The 21,619-nt window shown below is 39.5% G+C and overlaps 1 protein-coding gene and 1 long non-coding RNA gene across 2 annotated transcripts in view; one reads left to right on the top strand and one right to left on the bottom strand.

Moving 5' to 3' along the window:
* The window catches only part of LOC115426935 (teneurin-3), a 244,088-nt gene extending 225,893 nt beyond the window's left edge, over window positions 1-18,195 (top strand). Inside the window, exons 23-31 of the mRNA XM_030145210.1 lie at window positions 2,375-2,607; window positions 4,312-4,466; window positions 7,622-8,505; window positions 9,836-10,011; window positions 10,439-10,674; window positions 12,027-12,323; window positions 13,687-15,298; window positions 15,422-15,552; window positions 16,135-18,195. Coding sequence (XP_030001070.1) covers window positions 2,375-2,607; window positions 4,312-4,466; window positions 7,622-8,505; window positions 9,836-10,011; window positions 10,439-10,674; window positions 12,027-12,323; window positions 13,687-15,298; window positions 15,422-15,552; window positions 16,135-16,887 — 4,477 coding nt within the window. The 3' untranslated portion in view covers window positions 16,888-18,195. The remainder of the gene's footprint in view (window positions 1-2,374; window positions 2,608-4,311; window positions 4,467-7,621; window positions 8,506-9,835; window positions 10,012-10,438; window positions 10,675-12,026; window positions 12,324-13,686; window positions 15,299-15,421; window positions 15,553-16,134) is intronic.
* Window positions 1-21,619, bottom strand: part of LOC115426939 (uncharacterized) — a 35,358-nt gene that overhangs the window by 7,115 nt on the left and 6,624 nt on the right. Inside the window, exons 3-4 of the long non-coding RNA XR_003936407.1 lie at window positions 20,423-20,470; window positions 4,299-4,438 (exon numbers count right to left, since the gene is read on the bottom strand). This is a non-coding gene — a long non-coding RNA (uncharacterized LOC115426939). The remainder of the gene's footprint in view (window positions 1-4,298; window positions 4,439-20,422; window positions 20,471-21,619) is intronic.

The raw sequence follows: 21,619 nt of genomic DNA, 5'->3' as shown, positions 1-21,619 counted from the left end.
GTTAACACAAACATGTCTAACAAACTGGTAATTCCTTTTCAAAATTGGCAAAGTTCTGCCTCCTGACAATGTTGTATTGTCACTGGAAAGGCCTCTAGTGAATGAATTCCTTCTCCCTGGTGGATTTTCCATCTATTGCATGTATCTAATTGTATACATCAGGTTTTTCAAGACAAAAAATATCACACTGATCATGTAGAGGGCTTCAAAACTCATGTATCAAATATGACACGTTCGGGGTTATAGGGTTAAGACATGTTAAAATTGCATTTCAGACACATTAAAACAGTGTTTTTCAACCTTGGGGTGTGGGGTCACCTGGAATTCAAATGGGGTCGCCTGAAATTTCTAGTAATTGCAGCTTTGTAAATCACAGCTGGACTGACTGTACATATCCTGACCAAGGAAAATAAAATTCTCACTTTGTGCAGAAATCTCAACTTGGCTTTTCTGCCTCTGTCCATAATAATATACATAATATAGCCTAAATGTCGTCTAAAATTAACGTTTATTTGCAACATAGTATAGCAAACTATTACATGATCAAAAACAAATTAATAAAAAAAAAAGTATCTGTTTTGAATGTCTGGGGTCGCCAGAAATTTGTGATGTTAAAATGGCGTCACGAGTCAAAAAAAGGTTGGGAACTACTGCATTAAAGCTTAAAAGTCCCATTACTGGAGGTTCAGACCTGTTAAGAAGCCTTGGAAACCCTGATAAGTTCTGCTGAATTCCTGATCAGCTGGTGCTTGTGATTGCCTGCACAACAATGCCAGCAGTGTAATAGTGTGATCTATAGATGACCTGCACCTGTGCTGGCACCTGCTCTGGACAAATACGAAGAAAAAACTGTTATGAAAACCTAGAGTCGCCACCTGATCCGAACACTCAAGTGGCAGTTGTTTAGTTTTTGGTTCTTCTGCCAAGGACGAGCTGACAGGACATTTTTCAGGCTCTAGTTTAACAGTGGAGTTGTATTATATTGTGCTGCGCGAGTGTCATCCTCAAAACCTGCCATAAAACTTAAATATGATACATCTGTCTTAACATCAGAAGCTTCACAAATGTTATATTTATTGCAGGATTGTAATACTAGACCGGCTAATGTCATGCAGGTGTCTTATTTATTGTCCCTACCCCCCTGTAGGTTGTCAGAGGGGGGTAAAAAGGGCCTTTATAGGATTTTGATCACAGCTACCTATTTTGAACATTTACTTAGACTCATAATGGCTGTCAGGTTTTATAGCTCCATCTTCATCATTTTATAAAGATGTTTCATTGCCACATTTATTTTGCCATCACATTATCCACTTTCACAAAGCCAACCACTATTGACTGAGGTACCATTAAGCTGGAGTACAACCAGAGAAGCCATGTTTATGACTGTGCTGCGAAGAAAGCGATTTTTCAAGTTAACTGCCTCTGTTTTGAGCTCTTTACTGATACTTAAGCTCATGATATGAACACTGTGCCTTAATTCAGAAGGGTAATTTAATAGTTTTCCCTACCTCGACTTTGCTTTAATGTCTCAGAAAATGCTAATTGGGTGTTCAGCCTAAATCTCACTTCATTAATGTGTTGTGAAATCTCTGACACATGTTCTGTCTGACTCAGAGGTGAGATCTATTATGAGACTGTTAAAAGAATGCAAATAAGCACAGCCAGATGCAGTGCCATTAGTTGTACTTTTCCAACATGAGCCAGTCATTTTGGTAATTTCCAAAGGCTTCTTACACTCTGGGGAGTGATAACAGAAGACATGATCTGGAGCTTTGTCATTTCTGCTTTGTAAACCAGAAAACCCAACACAGTGGTCTCCTTTTAAATGTTGTTTGACTACCGTCTTTTACATCTTTGCTTCTACATTTCATTCTCAAAGACTTGTTCTTTTTATTTCTTGCTATGGACATTCTTCACACGAATTCCCTATTTACTCCATCATCCATGTGCATTAAAAACTGTTTTAAGTTGGTAATAATGTTTATATTTTTAAGCCAAACTGCACTGGGAAAAAAACAAAAAAAACAAACTCACGTTAATAAGTATTTTTTTCTCAAGAAATTACATTTTTAAAGACTGCTTATTAGTCAGCAGTCCTTTAAAACTTTATTTATATGCACTTAGAAAGTATTATTAGCATTTTTATTGATGTACCCCTCTGCTTTCAATTAATTCAAAGGATTTATTTTCTCTTAAAAAATCCAATACATTCTCCTTGCAATCTTAGAAATATAAGAGAAATAAATCATTAGGGGTCATTTGGGATTTACAGGTTTTTGTGCTATTTTACATGAATTATTGCATTAGATTAAAATGGAAGCACTTCAGTTAAATTAAATAACTCAATAACTTCAAGTTCTTGTCTTGGATGCAGTAACAACCCAGCGCACCGCTACTACTTGGCGACTGACCCAGTAACCGGCCAACTGTACGTTTCTGACACCAACTCCCGGAAGATCTACCGACCGAAATCCCTGACCGTGACCAAGGATCTGCAGTCGAATGCAGAAGTGGTGGCAGGGACCGGTGAGCACTGCCTGCCCTTCGATGAGAACCACTGTGGCGACGGAGGCAAAGCTCCAGAGGCCTCTCTCACCGGACCCAAAGGTATCTTTTAAAACTAATGAAGATGTTGTACTCAAATGGAGGGGCGGAACACGGTGATGGGTTTCTCTGACATGAGTGGCAAGTAATATAGATGTAGATTTATGTGCGCACTGGGCTCTGTACCAACCCGGTGCCTCTTGATTGCGATGGATGAATTTTGGCTGTGGGTCATGTGTAATGGTGAAAATATGTGGGACTGTCAATTAAAAGATTCAGAGGTGCTTTGCAAAATTAAACCTAAAAAGGAACCAGTACTTATTAGAAAGATGTTTTCATTTTTAGAAGTGTTTCGTGATTTTGCATAATTGGATATTCAATGAAAGCATGATTTATTTGATTTATATTTCTGTAAAAATCTAAAGTCCTCTCTACAAGTTAATACCTGCCATGCACAACTTTTCTGCATTCAAACAACATATGGACATTTGTGGCATTTATGGGCGGACTGCTCAGTTTCCCATAAATTTCTCTGGAAGAAAAAGGCTAAGATGAATTGTTTTGCGCTAGTTGTTGCCCGCTCTGAATGCCAACTGCAATAGCTCAGCTTCAGCTGGGTGATAAAGGCTTGAGTGAAGGCAATCTGAGGGAGCGGCTCTAATGATGGAGTGGGTGGAAGCCGAGACCAGAGAAGAAACAGCAGATGGCTCCATTTTTTCTCCTCACAGACATTTGGTGAACTCTGCTCAAATGTGACACTTTTCATCTGTCTGAGATTCTCAGACTGTCAAATAGCCAGCTCCCAAGGATTCACCGTGGGCTCCCTTGGCTCGTCAATGTTTTAGCAGAAAGCAATCTTGTGCAGACCTAGCCACAGGTCAAACCAAACCACTCACCTTCCACAGAAGCTTTTAAAGACTTCATTGAAAAATGAAATCCTACTCTGAAGGTAAAAAATGGAACCACAGATGACTCAGAACATTTTAATTCCCTCCAAAGCAATATTGCTCTCAACTATAGGTGCGCGTTCTTGATATCAGCGGTTCTCAGTCTTTGTAAACCAGGTTGTGGGGAGTAAAAATAGTCTCCCTGCATGTGAGTGATGATTGAATTTCCATAGGACCTGGTCTCCATTAAGCAGCACAGTGACACACGGAGCAATGATGGTGTGGCCCATTAATGCATTTTCCCAGTTTGGGACAAACGGTTATAGCAACTCGACAGTGACTGGGGTGCAACTTACAGCTCTGAGCTGACACTCAATCATTGAGACAATTTACCCGACAATGGTCACCATGGCAACTGCCTGTGTTTCACCCCTTTCATCTAAAATTGTCCAAAGCTGTCATTTCTGCTCCGTCGCTCATTCATATCTCAAATGGTGTGCAGATTGTTGATGATTGCTGATGTCAAAAAATCCAAAAAAAACCACTAGTCATTGACACGTCCACCTCTGTGGTCGGTTTTAAAAGGAGGGTTACAAGACGTGGCAAGTGCATATATATCGTATGAATACAGCCTTTCCCACTTCTGCCTGAGAAATTATTTAATACTAGAAAAGCAGCCTGTGAATTATTGATGGCTTTGCTTTTTGCAGTGACCTGAATAATGGGGAGGCAAGCTCGACACATGTATCCATCGTGTTCTGTCCACTGAGTCATGCAAGCAGAGATGGCACATATCTACCGTGTTTTCCTGGTCTAAGTATTTTTCTTGTCTTTTCCTCTTTTCTCCTCCCCCACCACCGTTCTCACCTGATGTCAACAGGCATCGCCGTAGACAAGAATGGCCTGATTTATTTTGTTGATGGCACGACAATTCGTAAGGTGGACCAGAACGGCATCGTTTCCACCTTCCTGGGCTCAAATGACCTGACATCTGCGCGGCCTCTGACCTGTGACAACAGTATGGACATCAATCAGGTGACTTATTCAACAGCCAGCCAGACATGCTCTCACACAGGACATGACACAGCGCCACCTTGTGCCCCCCAGCTCTCATATCCTCCTAGTGTGTGCTCACCTTTCACACTGATATGCTGTTACATGGCTGCATATATTATTGCACATGCCGTAAATCTCTTTTCATGAATTTTAATCTATTTGGAGCAACTGGTTTCTGAGTGAATCATGCAGAAGCATTTTCTAAGTTACTTAAACAATTCCATGATTAATACCTGCAAATGTCTGAATCTGAGATAAAGAAGCTTTTCTGCATTCCACTCCCTCAACCTGGAACCTTCTGCAATTAAATATAAAATGGAAAACCTAGTTTCTTCTGAGAATTTAAATCACTGCTGCAGAGGTGTGTGGTCTTTCCCTCGGCTGCTGATACTTCATCTGCATGCATTAGTCTTGTTAATTTATTGATGAATAGTTTCAGTTTGGACTTATTTATTTGCATTAACATTGTCAGGCTGTTCTATTTTGTCTTCATTCTTCCACTTAACGGCTGTTTCCAGGGACTCATTTTTATATTAATCCTCAATATCATCTTCATAATTTCTGGTTTTGTTAAATCCTGATCTTGTTAGACATTTTGTGTTATTTATTTTCCCTCTAACTTAGTACTGCTGCCCATCTTTTCAAAACAACTTCAGAGATTTAAAACCTCAACAAAATGCTGCTGGAATAAATGTTAGGCATATAAGCATTTAACTGACAGATGTTATCAAGAGAAACTTAGTCGACTTCTGTGGAATTGGCCGGGATTCATAGAACAGAACGGAACTGTTGAAATATATTTTTGTTTTTCTGCTCTCAAACAGAGAGAGACAGAACTTTTTATCTAGAAGTACGCAAGAAAAATATGGAGGAGGATGTGATTTAGGCAGGAAGTGGAGACATGAAGTGTTTATTGAAGAGATGAGTTTTCAGGTCACAGCAGATGATATGGAGGGAAGAATAATTACTCAGTTTGGGGGGCTTGTTTTGATGTGGCTGGAGCTGAATTAGTGTTCAGTGTTCCACTAGAAATTCTGAGGATTGAGGACACTTACACCATACATGATAATGAAGCTGCTCTGGGTAAGAAGTTCACCGCGCCTAAAACCTTTTCCTCTGCAATGCCTGACAACGGCTGCTTTTGTCAAACTAAATTTACCATCTACCTGTGAAAGTAGTGCCCTGCCTTAACACAAAAGGCTATACAACTACAGTGCCATGACACTTATCCAAAAGTATAGGATCTGTGCTTAAGCATCAGTGCTCTGCTTCATTTTACTGCTTTCAAGATATGACCTCAGATGAATAAAGAAAATACATCCTTCAAAAATCCTCTGTGTGTAAACCTGAATTCAAAGGTGGACGACTGTGGAAAAGGAAAGAATAGGCTCTCTTGTCGCTGCACACGGCATAATAGAAGGCTTTTTGTTTAGCCTTTTTTTTTTTTAAACAAAACAATTTACATTTTAATTAGGTGTCTGATTTTTTTCTTTAAATGCAGATCAACTCACACGGAGAGAGTGTGTGTTGGACTACAAACAAAACACTTCAGAAGTAGATAGGAACGACCGCAACCGTCAAAGCCAAATGACCCCGACGGCAGATATCTAAAATTGTCATGTCTCATGTTGAGATTAGATAATTATAGTAATCCGCTATTAGAAATAAGAAATGAGGGGAAAATTAAACTGTGATTGTGGCCATATAAGAGACCATTCTGATGTAAACAGAAAAGAAAGCAATCTGTGTTTGTGTGTCTGTGTGTGGGTAGTGAACATGAAAGAACACGAGGACAAAGGATTAAGCGTGTCACTTTTTGCTAATTAACCAAGTCATTTGGTACGAGCCAATAAAGACATGGTTTTGGCGAGACGGTCTGATCCTGAGGCATTCGAGCTAGAGGACTGGCTCAGTGCTGTTTAACTAGTGGCAGCCTGAAAGGCAGTGTGTTTTATTATTAATCACCCTGTGGAAAAGCAAAATTCAAGAGCATTTTGACAGTTTTAATGACACTGTTATATATTTGAAGTCTAGTCTAGCCATGTGTGATGCTACAAATTACATTTTTATGCACTGAAACATGCTGAGGAGCATATTGCAAAGATTAGAAGTCAGTACTTTTAGGTTGTAGAATCTACTAGTTATCATATTGCTGATAAATTTTTAGTGTAAGGAATACATACTTGAATAATTTCATGTTTTTAATTGATCAGTGAATGTCTAGCGTCTATTGCAAATTCAGGCTGCAGCACAAATGGAGCAGAAAGGTATAACATTCTTGCACGGGAGAGGTTCGCGATACTTGAATTAGAATATTAGAAATGTGGTTTTAGGTCCACAGTACAGTTTTCATACATTTATAGAAAGGAGAGTGCATAGCATCAGTGCGGTTAGAATGACTCATGAAAGAAAAAGTATCAATTGATCCTGTCATTACATACTTATCCTGCTTTCCTCCAGGGACGTAAAAATCAATAAATATCTACATTTGACAAAGTAGCATAATGAAGAGAGAGACCAAAAGATCATGTTTGATTTTTGTACCTGCCAGTAGCAAAGTCATCACCTAACACATATGCCTTTTAACCTACGATGTGGGAATATTAAACCTATCTATGCATTACTGTAAAGTTATAAGGATGACTGAGGGAGAAAATATTGGCAGACGTAGGTGGACAGCAGCTAATTTAATGAGAATTGATATGTGATCAAATGTGCGAAACCAATATAGTAACATTTTTCTCTGGGTGCTGGTCTTTATAATTCCTTGTGTAATTTTAGTTGCAATTCAAAAAAGTGCAGCCTAAGGCATTTTAACTAGCACATGTGAAACTGTCTTGTACTGGCCTTGTGCTCTTTTCTGTTTTAAAATAACTGATGACAACAGTAACAAAAGTAACATTAATTAAAGTCTTCGGAGTCATAAATTACTCATACTGTTTAAAGTGTAAATGATTTTTTTTAAAGTTGCTTTTCTATTTTTTAATTTTGTAAATTTCCCATGGGATGAATAAAGTATCTATCTATCTATCTATCTATCTATCTATCTATCTATCTATCTATCTATCTATCTATCTATCTATCTATCTAACTAACTAACTAACTAACTAATAGTCTAATATCTTGTGTTGTAGGTGATTTTGGAGTGGCCCACGGACCTCGCAGTCAGCCCTATGGATAATTCGCTGTACGTTCTGGACAACAACATAGTGCTGCGAATCACAGAAAACGGTCAAGTGAGCATTGCTGCTGGGCGACCTGTCCACTGCCCTTTGGCTGGGCTCGACCGTGGTGTGGCTGGTGGTCAAAGGGCACAGTTAACCCCTTTAGAATCTGCCGTTTCCATTGCCATATCTTACCATGGGGCCATCTACATAGCAGAAACAGACGAGAGAAAGATGAGCAGGATCCGGAAGGTTTCTGTGGATGGGGAGATAACGCACTTGGCCGGGGCTCTCTCTGACTGTGACTGCAAGAACGATGCCAACTGTGACTGTTACCAGACAGGGGACGGCTATGCCAAAGATGCAAGGCTCAATGCTCCATCTTCTTTAGTGGCAGCTCCAGATGGAACTCTCTACGTGGCAGACCTGGGCAACATCCGCATCCGGGCCATCTCTCGAAATGGGCCAACTCAGACTTCCAGTGCCAGTACATATGAGGTGGCTTCCCCCGACGCTCAGGAGCTGTATGTGTTTGACAGCAATGGCACCCACCAACACACTGCAAGCCTGCTCACTGGCGACTTAAAGTACTCTTTCAGCTACAGCACAGAGAATGACATCACAGCTGCTACTGACAGCAGTGGCAACACCCTGAGAATCCGCAGAGACCCCAACAGAATGCCAGTGCGTATCGTCGCCCCTGACAACCAAGTGATCTGGCTAACCATGGGCACCAACGGCGGATTGAAAACTCTTACAGCTCAAGGCCAGGAGCTAGTGCTTCTTACTTACCATGGTAACAACGGGCTGCTTGCAACAAAGACATCAGAAATTGGTTGGACAACTTTCTTTGAGTAAGTATAATGAAGGTTGGCAAAACTGGAAATATCTTCTATCACTTGCTACGGTCAGCCTTATTTACGCTGCAATCCATTAAGCCCCCCTGTATTTGGAATCAAACCTTGGTGCTAATTAAATACACAACCTCATTTAATAATCTAAGTAGAGACCAGTGGGATTATGGGCAAAAATTCTAGTCTGTTTGTTCTGGATGGAGAAGAAGTATTGACAAGTTTGTACTTGCAGTGAAAAACAATTGGCATCTTTTTTTTTCTTAACTCTTTTTTTTTTTTAACATATTGAAAAACAAAAAAAACAATCAAGTCATGAGGTCAAGGGACTGCGTAGATCACATTGCTTGGACAAACAACACAGTTTTTAAACAATTGCTATCTTTGATGCTAACTGAATAAATATCCTTAATAGTTTTAAGCCTAAATCATGAGGCACAAAAACAAAAAGGGTTCACATTATGTGTAGCTGCATGTGTGCAACCCCCTGAGTGTACTTTCTTGTCTCATAGCTCAGTAAGTTTTCTTTATAATTGGTAATGGCGCTTACTGTACCTGGAAACCGCTTCAGGGTGTACATTTAATTGAAACCTAATTACGAAATGAACCTCAAATCTGCAAAATAGCCTAGTTACATTTAATAACTTGCTAATCATACTCCATACTCCAAGTTCTTATTTCTTGCTGGAGTAAGATAAGATCAGTGTAATACATCACGTGTTATTTAATTCTATATGTGGCGGAGAAAAAACATAAGTGGTGGCTGTAGTAGCATGTTTTGTTGGCATGTATACACTGTAAAGTGCGAAGTAGAGTGTTTAACTAATGCTTATGTTTCATTAAAAAAACAACCTGTAGTCTAACATAATGCTGCTTTTTTATTTTTGTAGCTTGGTCATCTCTGTGATTGAATTTTTCTGGCTCTTGTGATTTGCTGTCATGTCAAATTATGTGGGGAATGATATCCTCACTATGGCTAAAAAGCACAGCATTCAGCTCAGATTATAATGACACATCAATCACCAAAATAATTGAATTCATTACAAGTCTGTGTTTTTAGACGAACCTGATAGCTGACGAGATGTGTCACTTACCCATATCAAATATTTGGATTTCACTCCGGTTTGATAAAGGCGACCCTTCACTTTATGCTCGGAAAATAGAACATTATAAAAAAAAAAAGAAGAAGAATGACAAAGTGACATTTTAATTACAATAAAGTTGATGGTCATACTCAACAAGTATAAAGGAGCTAATAATTGAATGCACTATGGCACTGAGAGCCCTCATGCATATCAATGCTCTGACATGTGATGTTCTTTTTGTTGAACAGCTATGACAGTGAAGGACGGCTAATGAATGTGACGTTCCCCACCGGAATGGTAAATAACTTGTACGCAGACATATACAGCGCTCTGACAGTGGATGTTGAAAGCTCGTTGACAGAGGAGGAAATCAGCATCACTACGAATACCTCAACCATCCGTGCCTTCTACACTCTGGCTCAGGGTAAGGGCCACACAGCTCGTCTTTCTGACTAAGGCAGCTATTTTGTAAGCCGTTATTTGTCATTGTTTCTTGGGTCGCTGGGGCAATGTTGAGTAAGCTTAAGTCGTGTATCATTACAGCTCAGAGGGTCTGACAGACGACAGTGTAAATGATTACTCTCTCAGTGTGTGGGTTTGAAGTGTCAGGGAGACACATCAACCTTGTATCTAAATGGTTTCCACTCTCCGCACAGCCAGATGGTCCAGTTATTTCGATGCATCACTCACATTCACTCTTTTGATCTAAAAACCCATTTGAAATACTAAGTACTTTAAGCATAATTAGGTACAAGATATAATTACCTCAGGAAACTGTCAATAACATTAATTCTGGCGCGTAATTACCTATTTGTGTGTTCTAAGTTGCTCTTTATGCTCACTTTCAACAGACCAATGTAGAAGTAGCTATCAAGTGGGATTTGACAACTCTCTGAGGATTACCTATGCCAACGGGATGGACACCCACTACCAGACAGAGCCCCACATCCTGGCAGGCGCTGCCAACCCAACTGTAGCCAGACGCAACATGAGCTTGCCAGGGGAGAGTGGGCAAAACTTGGTTGAGTGGCGTTTCCGCAAGGAACAAGCCAGAGGGAAAGTTATTGTGTTTGGACGCAAGCTAAGGGTAAGCTTTATTTTTTTTCCCTCTTTTGTCACACATGTACAAGATCAGTTTGTGTTGCAAGTGAAAGTGGAGACTTTATTGTTTATTTATTTATTTTATTGTTCACTCATAGAAATACTCTGAAATTCAAAATTCCAACCTTCGTCTGTTATTGGAGGACCTAACAAGACTTTAGTCATGTGAAATTTTTCAACATTTTTACTATGTAGAAAATCAAGGTCAATGAAGTTACCATATTTGATTCCTTACCTGTAAGGAAGCAAAAAAAAAAAATCATCAAGAAGTAAATATAACAAATTTAAGAAAAATACATGTAAGGTGAAAGGAACATGTATTTATCAACCAATCAATCAAATTTTTATATAGCGCCAAATCATAACAAAACTTATCTCATGACACTTTACATATCGAGCCGGTTGAAACCAGACTTTCAATTCAATTTACAGAAACCCAACAGAATCCTCCAGAAATGTATATATTAAAACATCACTTTTAGAACATTGCAACAACATAAGCGCTGATCCAGACACCTGTCCACATCCACATTACCCCTTTGAACATCATTCCTTACATTAGTACCATTACTTCATGGTACCTAACAAACCAGGTACAGACCCTGTAGACCACACTGGACCTGAGACTGACTCACTGTCCTCACTGGAACTGTTGCTGTCACTGTATTGTTATACATTTGGAAATTACCAAAAGTAGTCACTTGCCCGATAAAGGGTTAAAGTGGCCACGGCTCAGTTGTAGACACAGCATGGCGATGGTAACGGTAGCGTTGGGTAACTGATGACCCACCCAGTCAAATTGCGCTCCATATGACAGATCGTATTTCATGTCCCAGGCTGTGTCACTGTCCTTAATATAACCTTGTAAAATATTTCTGCAATTTATCATTTCCGTTGAATTTTATGGGTTTAGTTCCTGATATAGAGGGTAATCAATATTCTAGTACTATACATAAGTCCACCTCCTCTTATTTCTCCTCCTTAAAATCGGATGCCCAGGTTTATGATTCACAGTACTTCATGATTTTAAGTTGGTGGTTACTTCGCCTCATAGTCATTTTTGTCTCCACTAAATTTAGGAGGTTGTGATTTAAGTGTACATGAACTATCGCCAGAGTGTCTCTCAGTTTAATGAGCCTTGTGAAGGGGGTGTTAATCTTTGTGACAACTGTAAAGAAACTTAACGTGAATGCAGTTTAAAAGAGCCTGGCAGAGAAAGAAATATGAATATTATCAAGAGAAATACCTGTTTTTTAATTTGTTATCTAATAGTCAAATGTTTTGTTTTTTTTTTTTTATCTCTGGTAAGCAACATTCTTCTTTGATATCTCACAACAGGTAAACGGGCGCAACATTCTTTCGGTCGATTATGATCGCACCCTAAGGACAGAGAAGATTTATGACGACCACAGGAAGTTCCTTTTAAAGATTATATACGACACAGCGGGACACCCGGTGCTCTGGGTGCCCAGCAGTAAGCTCCTGCCAGTTAATGTGAGCCGCACAAGCAGCGGGCAAATTAGTGCCCTACAGAGAGGTCCCACCACTGAGAGACTAGAGTACGACACTCAGGGACGTTTGGTATCCAGGGTGTTCGCTGATGGCAAGATATGGAGTTACACCTATTTGGAGCAGGTGAGAAAATAGTGTGTTCAGAGGAAATTGGATGCTTGATATACTGAACAGCAGAGTAATCGTGAGTTATCAGCGTACTTTTTCTAGCAGAGGTCACCCTGAAGAGGCTTATTTTGTAATTAATAGCCTTGTGTACATAATTCTACTCATTACAGAGGTTTGCAGCAGGCATAGTAATCATGTTACACTCCCTGCAAATATAAAAACACTTTTATGAGAAGAGTTTACAGGCTTTGGTTATAAAATTATTCAGCAGGACTCAATCTACAGAAACATTTGTACTATAAAAGAACTATTTGCCTGGTAGTCACTATCCTGACAAACTGAGATAAGACACAATATTGTAAAAACATAGCCTGAGTTAGGGTGCTGGGGTGAACCAAAAACAAAGGTCCAGTGTCTTTACACTTGTTTTTTAACAGTGCAACTTTAGGCAGGAAGCAGGTGTTTCTTGGATGTAGTGGCATATGTACAGCATAAAATGTATTAAAGCCATGTGTATAAAATAGCTTTTAAATATGCTTTAAAAAGTATAAGAATGTAGTTTACCGGCACATAAATAATGCTGGACTTTATGACACATATATACTATACAGCATTTAAAAGTGTATAAATTTACAGTTATTGTACTGAATAACTTTTCTATCCCAAATGTTCCAAACCAAGGTTCTCTAATCTATGCAGTTTACCATTACATAAAGTCAAATGGTGAAAGAGCACCCATCTGCTTCCTCACTAAGTCTGTCTGAGAAGTAAATATTCTTTAGATGTTTTGCAAACTAAAGTGAAGACTGCTTTGAGATGCTCGGCTATAAAAACATGCAGAGATTTTCCAGCCACTCTTGGCCGACTCCTTTCATTGCGTGACCTGGAGAGGCCATGTCAACACTCTGACATAAGGAACACAGAGAGCTCAGGGAGCACAGGGAACCTCAGTGTAGCAACGGATGACTGGGCATGACATTTTAACAGAAACCTTTGGAAGACAGACTACACTCCAAACAGGATGCGATGTAAATTAATTAAACGCGTCACTGTAAGCTTTAACAATGCATAATAGCGATCGGGTTCCTTAGATATGATGGAAAAGCCCTGTATATTACAAAGAACACTTCAATACCAGCAGTTATGAGAAAACGCTCCTCACACAAGGTTTATGTAGTATTTAACAATATATTTCAGTACAAACAACTGTCTGACTCCTAACAGTGATAGCTGGCAGTAGCTAGTGCATTTTTCATATCTCTTTCTCCCTTTACCAAACAGGAAATTTCTACTTGCACTGCCAGGCATTACATATATATTATGTATAAATATTATGCAACCCTAGAAAACATTTTCTACTTTGCTCTTTTCCCTCTAGTCCATGGTTCTCCTGCTTCACAGTCAGCGCCAGTACATATTTGATTTCGACTCTTTGGACCGGCTTTCTGCTGTCACCATGCCAAGTGTAGCTCGTTACACCATGCAGACCATCCGTTCTGTGGGCTACTACAGGAACCTTTATCACCCCCCAGAGAGCAACGCCTCAGTGGCTGTAGACTACACCGAAGATGGCCTCCTGTTGAGAGTATCTCATTTCGGCACTGGTCGTAGGGTGTTATATAGGTACCGGCGGCAGAACAAGCTTTCAGAGATACTGTATGACAGCACAAGGGTCAGCTTCACCTACGATGAGACGGCAGGTGTGCTGAAGACTGTCAACCTGCAAAATGAAGGTTTCATCTGCTCCATTCGTTACCGCCAAGTAGGCCCTCTGGTGGACCGGCAGATTTTCCGTTTCAGTGAGGATGGCATGGTCAATGCCCGCTTCGACTACACCTACGACAGCAGCCTGCGTGTCACCAGTGTGCAAGGTGTCATCAATGAAACACCGCTACCCATTGACCTATACCAGTTTGATGACATCTCAGGAAAAGTTGAACAGTTTGGAAAGTTTGGAGTGATTTACTATGATATAAATCAGATCATATCCACTGCAGTCATGACCTACACCAAGCACTTTGATGCGCATGGACGCATCAAGGAGATCCAGTATGAGATATTTCGCTCATTGATGTACTGGATCACTTTCCAGTACGATGATGTTGGCCGAGTCACCAAGCGAGAGATAAAGATCGGTCCCTTTGCCAACACCACAAAGTACAGCTACGAGTATGATGTGGATGGCCAACTCCAGACTGTATACTTAAATGACAAAGTGATGTGGAGGTACACCTACGACCTCAATGGAAATCTGCATCTGCTGAACGCAGGAAACAGTGCCAGGCTTCTTCCTCTCCGCTATGACTTAAGAGATCGAATCACTCGCCTTGGTGACATCCAGTACAGAATGGATGAAGATGGATTTCTCCGTCAAAGGGGAGCAGAGATCTTTGAGTATAACTCCAAAGGACTTTTAGTTCGAGTCTACAGCAAGAGCAGTGGCTGGACGATTCAGTATCGATATGATGGACTGAGCCGCAGAGTGTCGACCAAGACGAGCCTGGGGCAACACCTGCAGTACTTTTATGCAGATCTGAGTTATCCAGCCAGGATTACGCATGTCTATAACCACTCCAGTTCAGAGATCACCTCACTTTACTATGACCTCCAAGGTCACCTGTTTGCTATGGAGATCAGTAGCGGAGAGGAATTCTACATTGCCTGTGATAACACTGGCACACCGTTGGCAGTGTTCACCAGCAACGGCCTCCTGGTCAAACAGCTCCAGTACACAGCATATGGTGAGATCTACTTCGACTCGAACCCAGATTTTCAGCTGGTACTCGGGTTTCACGGAGGACTGTACGACCCCTTGACCAAACTACTGCACTTTGGAGAGAGAGATTATGATATAATGTCTGGAAGGTGGACTCTTCCAGATGTGTCTTTGTGGAAGAAAGTTAGCAAAGAGCCCGCTCCTTTTAATTTGTACATGTTCAGAAATAATAACCCCATCAGCAAAGTTCATGAAGTGAGAGAATATGTTGCTGGTAAGAAATATGCTCCTGTTATAAAAAGCAAGAAATGTCTTAATGCATTTTTCAATATATTCAGCTACTTCATTCTCTGACTGTGAGTTTATCTAACACGCTTTTTTTTTCTTTTCTTCACAGACGTGAACAGCTGGCTTGTAACCTTCGGCTTTCATCTACACAACACCATTCCTGGGTTTCCAGTGCCCAAATTTGATTTAAGCATGCCATCCTATGAACTGATCAAGAGCCAGCTGTGGGACGATCTGCCGGTTGGTTGAATTTAATATCTTTTTTTTTAACTCACAATTAATTCACTTAAAAAACTTTTAACTACCAAAAAGATAACATGCTTTTGATAATGCAGAGGATCAGACAAAAACTTTCTCCTCTCATTGTTTTCCTTCTGTGTCAGTACTTTGAAGCTGCCATTTTTTAATTGGATTGCTATACATTTCATTGAGTCAATTTTAATTGGGCCATATTTGTATAAAAACTCGCATAATAAGCACAAAGTGTACTTTTCTCTGCCTTGTTGTTTTAGTTACCAGTTAAACACATTTTAACACAGCCTGAAGTTGCATATAATATTTTGGTGTTGCTGATGTTAAAAGCAATCTTTTGAAGCTATTTATGCTAGGTTTCTTCAGTCTAAAGCATTAACACAAAAAGTGTTGCTAAAAAATTGTCAGGGGGGATTTATCTACTGTTGGCTTGAGAACACAGCTTGAAAACACCATTATCTTAGACAGGGATAAAAACTCTGTGAAGCAGCAGTAGCTGGTTCTAAATGGCCTGGAGAGTCAGGTTCTGCCATGTTCAGGCGTTAACGTTTCACTGCACTTTTCCTACAGTCTATCTCTGGGGTCCAGCAGGAAGTAACCAGACAGGCGCATTCTCTCTTGTCATTCGAGCGGCTGCCAGAGGTCCATCTTAGTAGAGGTCGCAGAGGTGAAAAGTCCTGGCTGTGGTTCTCAGCAGCAATGTCTCCCATCGGAAGGGCTGTTATGTTTGCTATCTACAAAGGCAGTGTCCACACTCACACACTCAATGTGGCAAGTGAGGACTGTGTCAGGGTTGCAACCATCCTCAACAATGCTTTCTATCTGGAAGACCTCCACTTTACTATTGAAGGGAGGGACACACACTATTTTGTCAAGCCGGGCCTTCCAGATGCTGACCTTGCGGCGCTGCACCTCACCAGTGGACATAAAACTTTGGATAATGGAATCAATGTGACTGTTTCCCAGTCCACCACAGTCATGGATAGTCGCACCAGGCGTTTTGCAGATGTGGAGATTCGAGCTGGAGCTCTGGCTCTTCATATTCGCTACGGATCAACGGTGGACGAGGAGAAAGCGCGGGTGGTTGAGCTTGCTCGTCAGCGTGCTCTGGCAGGTGCGTGGGCGAGAGAACAGCAACGAGTGCGTGATGGTGAGGAGGGCATACGACCCTGGACAGAGGGCGAGAAGAGGCAGCTTCTGAGCGGTGGAAAAGTTTTGGGTTATGATGGGTACTATGTGCTCTCGACTGAGCAGTACCCAGAATTAGCAGATAGCGCCAATAACATCCATTTTCTTCGGCAAAGTGAAATCGGGAAAAGGTAATATGAGGTGTATTTTCTGCCAAAGAGACTTTGTTTTGGTAGAAACATAACAACCGACAAAACAAGCAACTGTCGAATGTTGCTGATATGTACCCCAAGTGTCAATGTGTTTTTGTATTAAAAAAAAAAAGAAAGAAAAAAAGAAAAAATATTACAAGGGGTCAAAAGCAATGCTGTGCATTGTGATCTTGGGGACTACAGAGTAAATGTATGACTACACCAAGCCTTAATATGGCAATTACAGGTCAGTTCCTCTGTAGCACAAGCCTTTTGGACTCTGGACTTTGAAGCAGAGGAATACTGTCTTTGGGAAAACAGCAAGCTAATTTAGGTGTTTCATGTTTTTTGTTCATTCTGTTTTCATCAAAAAAAAGTCTGGCTCAACATAAATTAACATAAGAGCAAACAAAATGTTTACATTATGCATATCTGCACTTCTCTAGAAGTATGAAGCTCTTCAGTTCACACTCCTAGAGTGAGCAGTGTCCTTGAGCAGATGTTTGTTTTTAAATCAGAGACTTCTGACTTTAGAGATATCCTCACCACCCACTATGTATACCAGATTTAGCACTGTAAACATCAGAATCATTGAAATGTCTTATTCTATTTAAAAATGCTTTTAAACAAACAAAAAAAAAAAAAACAGTTTCATGTTTGATTACCCAGTATTCATTGTGTGAAAGGACAGTAATGGTATTAAGAACTCTCTTGGGGGGGGTGGGGGGAGGAGGCACAACTGTGTCTTGAACAGCACAGGGACACCGTGTTTTGTAAATTATGCAAGAGTTTTATGCTGTTTTTGTTTTTTTATTTTATTTTTTTTATGAAACTAAATGTGTGTATTAGTCATACTGTATTAACAGTAATTTATGTTGTGTTTATACATAAATAAATCCCAGATGATTTAGATTTTTTTTTTTATTATTTTAAATGTTTTTCCAGACATGCCTTTTTTATGTTCTGTTCCTGCTAATATGGCTAATGTGGGGCTTCTTCACAATGCTCTGTTAAAGTGAGAAGTAATTAACAGAAATCTGTGCATGTAGTGACAAGTATTTACACGTGGTGATGTATCTATAACATGCAGTCAACTATTATTTCCACTAAATTTAATGTTTATTGGGCATAATGCCTTTTGACCTGGCTTCCTGTCCAATGAATATTTCATCAACACAAATATTTCATGAACCCATCTCACATAAACAAGGTTACAGTGGATCCAAATATAGATCACATCCATGTTCTCAGTAGGTATACTTTTTTTTGAATGTTCAATGCACTCATGGATTAAAATAATATTGGGGTTCTTTTTGGTGTGTTGTTTCTTTACAAAAGTTTGCCTTTTATTTTAGTCACCGATCCATTGACTTAAAAATGAATGAGAAATGAAGAAAGCGAGGATTCTTGGTTGTGGGTTGCTATGCAGATTTGGACATCATTGACCCTTAAAATCTTTAAATAACCATGCAGCAATGGCCTCGGTACTAAAGTATTTTTTAAAAAATATGGAAATCATAAATTACATTAATGTTTAAAGTACATCTAGTGAGCTACAAAGCAAAAGAAGACATGCTGTAGCGCTTTGAAGTCAGCTGCTTGAAGTTCTTCTAAAGTGTGTAAATTGCAGCTGAAGAAACATTCAAGTGTAACTCACCTGAAATACAGCCCTCCTCTAAAAACATAATCTACTCTGCATTACAGCAAAAACAGTTTAGTTATAATCTATTTGTTAACATTTGCTGTTTGATTTTTTTTTCTCCCACCTAAATTGCATTTGGGTTGTGATTTCTTTTATACATATTGGTGGTAAATGTTATTCATCAAACGACCAAACAGTCCTGATAAGGGGGATCATAATTCCTGAAAACAACCCCTTCATATGAAAGTGGTTTCTTTTTTATGCTAAACTTCAAACAGCATTTCAAACCAAATGAGACGGGAATATTCTTTGCTCAACGGTTGTTTTATGCTGCTGTTTTGACCTCTTCTGTCCCAGCGTCCCACAGATTATTTATATGCATTCCGAAATCTAAACCGTTTTATGACATATAGAACTGCAGTCTTTGAATGCATTTCAGATTTGTAGTTTAGCAACATTCAAAGCCTTCAAAGTTCCCATCACACTCCCATAGGGTTCCTTACTTTAAACTGTCAACCCATAATGAACTATCTTCTAAAGTCCCCTTGGGTGTTATTGTCTATTGTTCCTTCACATTGAAATTACAGCGTACTTACACAACCTCCCATTTGTTTTGATATGCTCATACAAAGAGTTTCAAACAAAACCCAAATGAAAAGTCCTCAAATATTCACTCGGCTTTCCCAAATGTGAAACAGTCAAATCTTTCATTTCCTAAAAGTCCTCTGATGCTCCCTAGTGGTACAAAGTGTATAGTTCATAGTCATTTTGGCAGGTTGTTTGTCTCATGCAATGTGCCTGTTTTATAACAGCCGCCATTGCTGTAAACTAATAGGTCACAGATTGTAGTTGCACTGCTGTTCCACCTTCAAATAATACACTTTTTTCTGCCGCATGGCGAGCTAGATGTGGGGGGAAAAAGGCTAAAAATTCACTTCTTGATACTTCAGGTTAATTTAAAAAGACATCAAATAGAATAGACAAACCTGTGATATTAAAATGATTCACAACGCCGCTGCAGTATCTCACTGTGACCACAGTAAGCACTGCCAAAGCATCAGAGCACCATAGCACAATGTAGTGCAACTAGACCTACTTCAAAGGCTTATATAAAAGAGATGCCACGACTTTGCAAGAACATCAAAGAGCCAAAAGCATCATGCAATAACCACATCAGAGCAATGGAAAAAAGAATGTTTCATAATTCATGCAAGACTTATTGAATGCATGTTACACAAAGGTAGCCATATGGAGTTTATGCCAAACATGGAATAGTTTTGCAGTTTCTGTAAAATCAAATGGTACAGCTATGAAATGAAAGTTTGTTTTCTTTTGTTTTGTTTTTTTTTTGGGGGGGGGGGGGGGGGGTGTCACGATATGTTGTCGATTCTACCGCCGTACATTTTGCATCTATGCATGCTCACATCTGCTGGACAAAGGATTTAGGAAACAAGTTTAGACTCAAGTTCTAAATTTTTAATAATATCTATTCAATTATGATGCTACGATGTGGAGCGGAAACTTGCAGCGCTAGAGTAATTGAAAGTGAAGATGAATTTATAGTGGCATTATTGCAATCACTGATGTGATCCAAGAAATGTGAGATCAAGTGCATCAACGGCGCTGATTAGACAATTATGAACATATGAAATAGTCAACAGATTGAGCTTTCTAATGAGCTTCCAGTAAATAAAATAGCAGTGCGGTTGATTGCTTCTCCAAGGGCATCAGACGTTTGGAATCTAAAATTTCCATTTCAGCGATATACTGTTATTTGTGAACCTCATATCGGTGCTCGTATCCCTGCTTGAATTTCAACAGACCTGCACTTTCTCCCAGTCAGTGTGTTTTTCCACGAGCGTACAAGGTGATAGTGTTCATTACTGGCTTTACTCACCTTCAGCTGACGACTTGTGGACTTTATATTCAACTGGAAAACAAAGACCTGCAGAGACAAGAAAATCATTTGAGAGCTGGAAAAGAAAGCCAAGATTCACCTGAAACATTTTCAGACAGCCTCGCAGACATGGATTAAGTTTAATCTGAAATTTAAAGAAAAATTCAAGGAAGATCACCATTGAATGAAGTTTTAGTGTTGAACTGATTTTAATCCATGCCTGGGAGACTGAACATCTGACTGTTACTTTCCTAGAAATTGGAAATACGCTGAAAATACACATAAGAATTTAGTTCATGTTCTTTTCTTCCTTGATCTTTCTCACACTAAACAAAGTGTCGATGATAATGATAATACTGATACTGAATAATATTAAATAATGAGTAATGAAAATAGGATGGAAGCGGTTAACACTGCCGCCTCACAGCTGGAGGGTACAGTGTTATCCAGCTAAGGCCTGTCTGGGTGGAGTTTGCATGTTCTCCCAATGCCTGTGTGCTCTCTCCAGGTTTTCCAGCTTCCTCCTCTAGTGCAGAGACACGCACCCTAACAGGGAACTGGCAACAAGTCCGGCTGGGACAGGGTCCAGCCCTCCGTTGACCCCAGAGAGGATTAAGTGGGTATACAGAAATGAATTCATTAATAAAAATGCTTTTTGATATGGTAAATATGTACAAGAAAATGATACACCGCCATGCTTTCCACTTATTGTTACCGCTCACATTCATTCAAATCCCTGTAGTATTGTAATAATCCTGATGATATACTGACACTGGTCACTATTGGGGGTGTAAGAAAATATCAGTTCTGCAATATATCGCGATATTTCATTTCACAATACTGTATCGATATTAAAAAGTACTGTATCGATATTTTTAGGTATTTATTCAAATGCAGATATTGTGGAGGTTCGTTTTTTGTTTTTTTTGTTTTTTGTTTATATTTTATTTATTATTATTTAACACTCTTATTAAATAATGTTAGTTCCTTTGTTGGGATTGCATGAAAATAACGTTATGATGTTAGTTCTGAACAAATAGAACATGAACATTTGAACAGGATCTTAAACTGTAATGTCTGTAAAACATAATTTAAGCTTTAACACAGGAAGATAGATTAGATTTAATTTATTGGTCCCCGTGGGGAAATTCGTCTTAGTGATATAGCATTAGATCCTGTTCTGATACAAAAAAAAAA

Source organism: Sphaeramia orbicularis, chromosome 10, assembly GCF_902148855.1.
Source record: "Sphaeramia orbicularis chromosome 10, fSphaOr1.1, whole genome shotgun sequence".
NCBI classification, from domain to species: Eukaryota; Metazoa; Chordata; class Actinopteri; order Kurtiformes; family Apogonidae; genus Sphaeramia; species Sphaeramia orbicularis.
The sequence above is the reverse complement of the archived record's forward strand: the minus strand, read 5'-3'. Positions and strand labels throughout refer to the sequence as shown.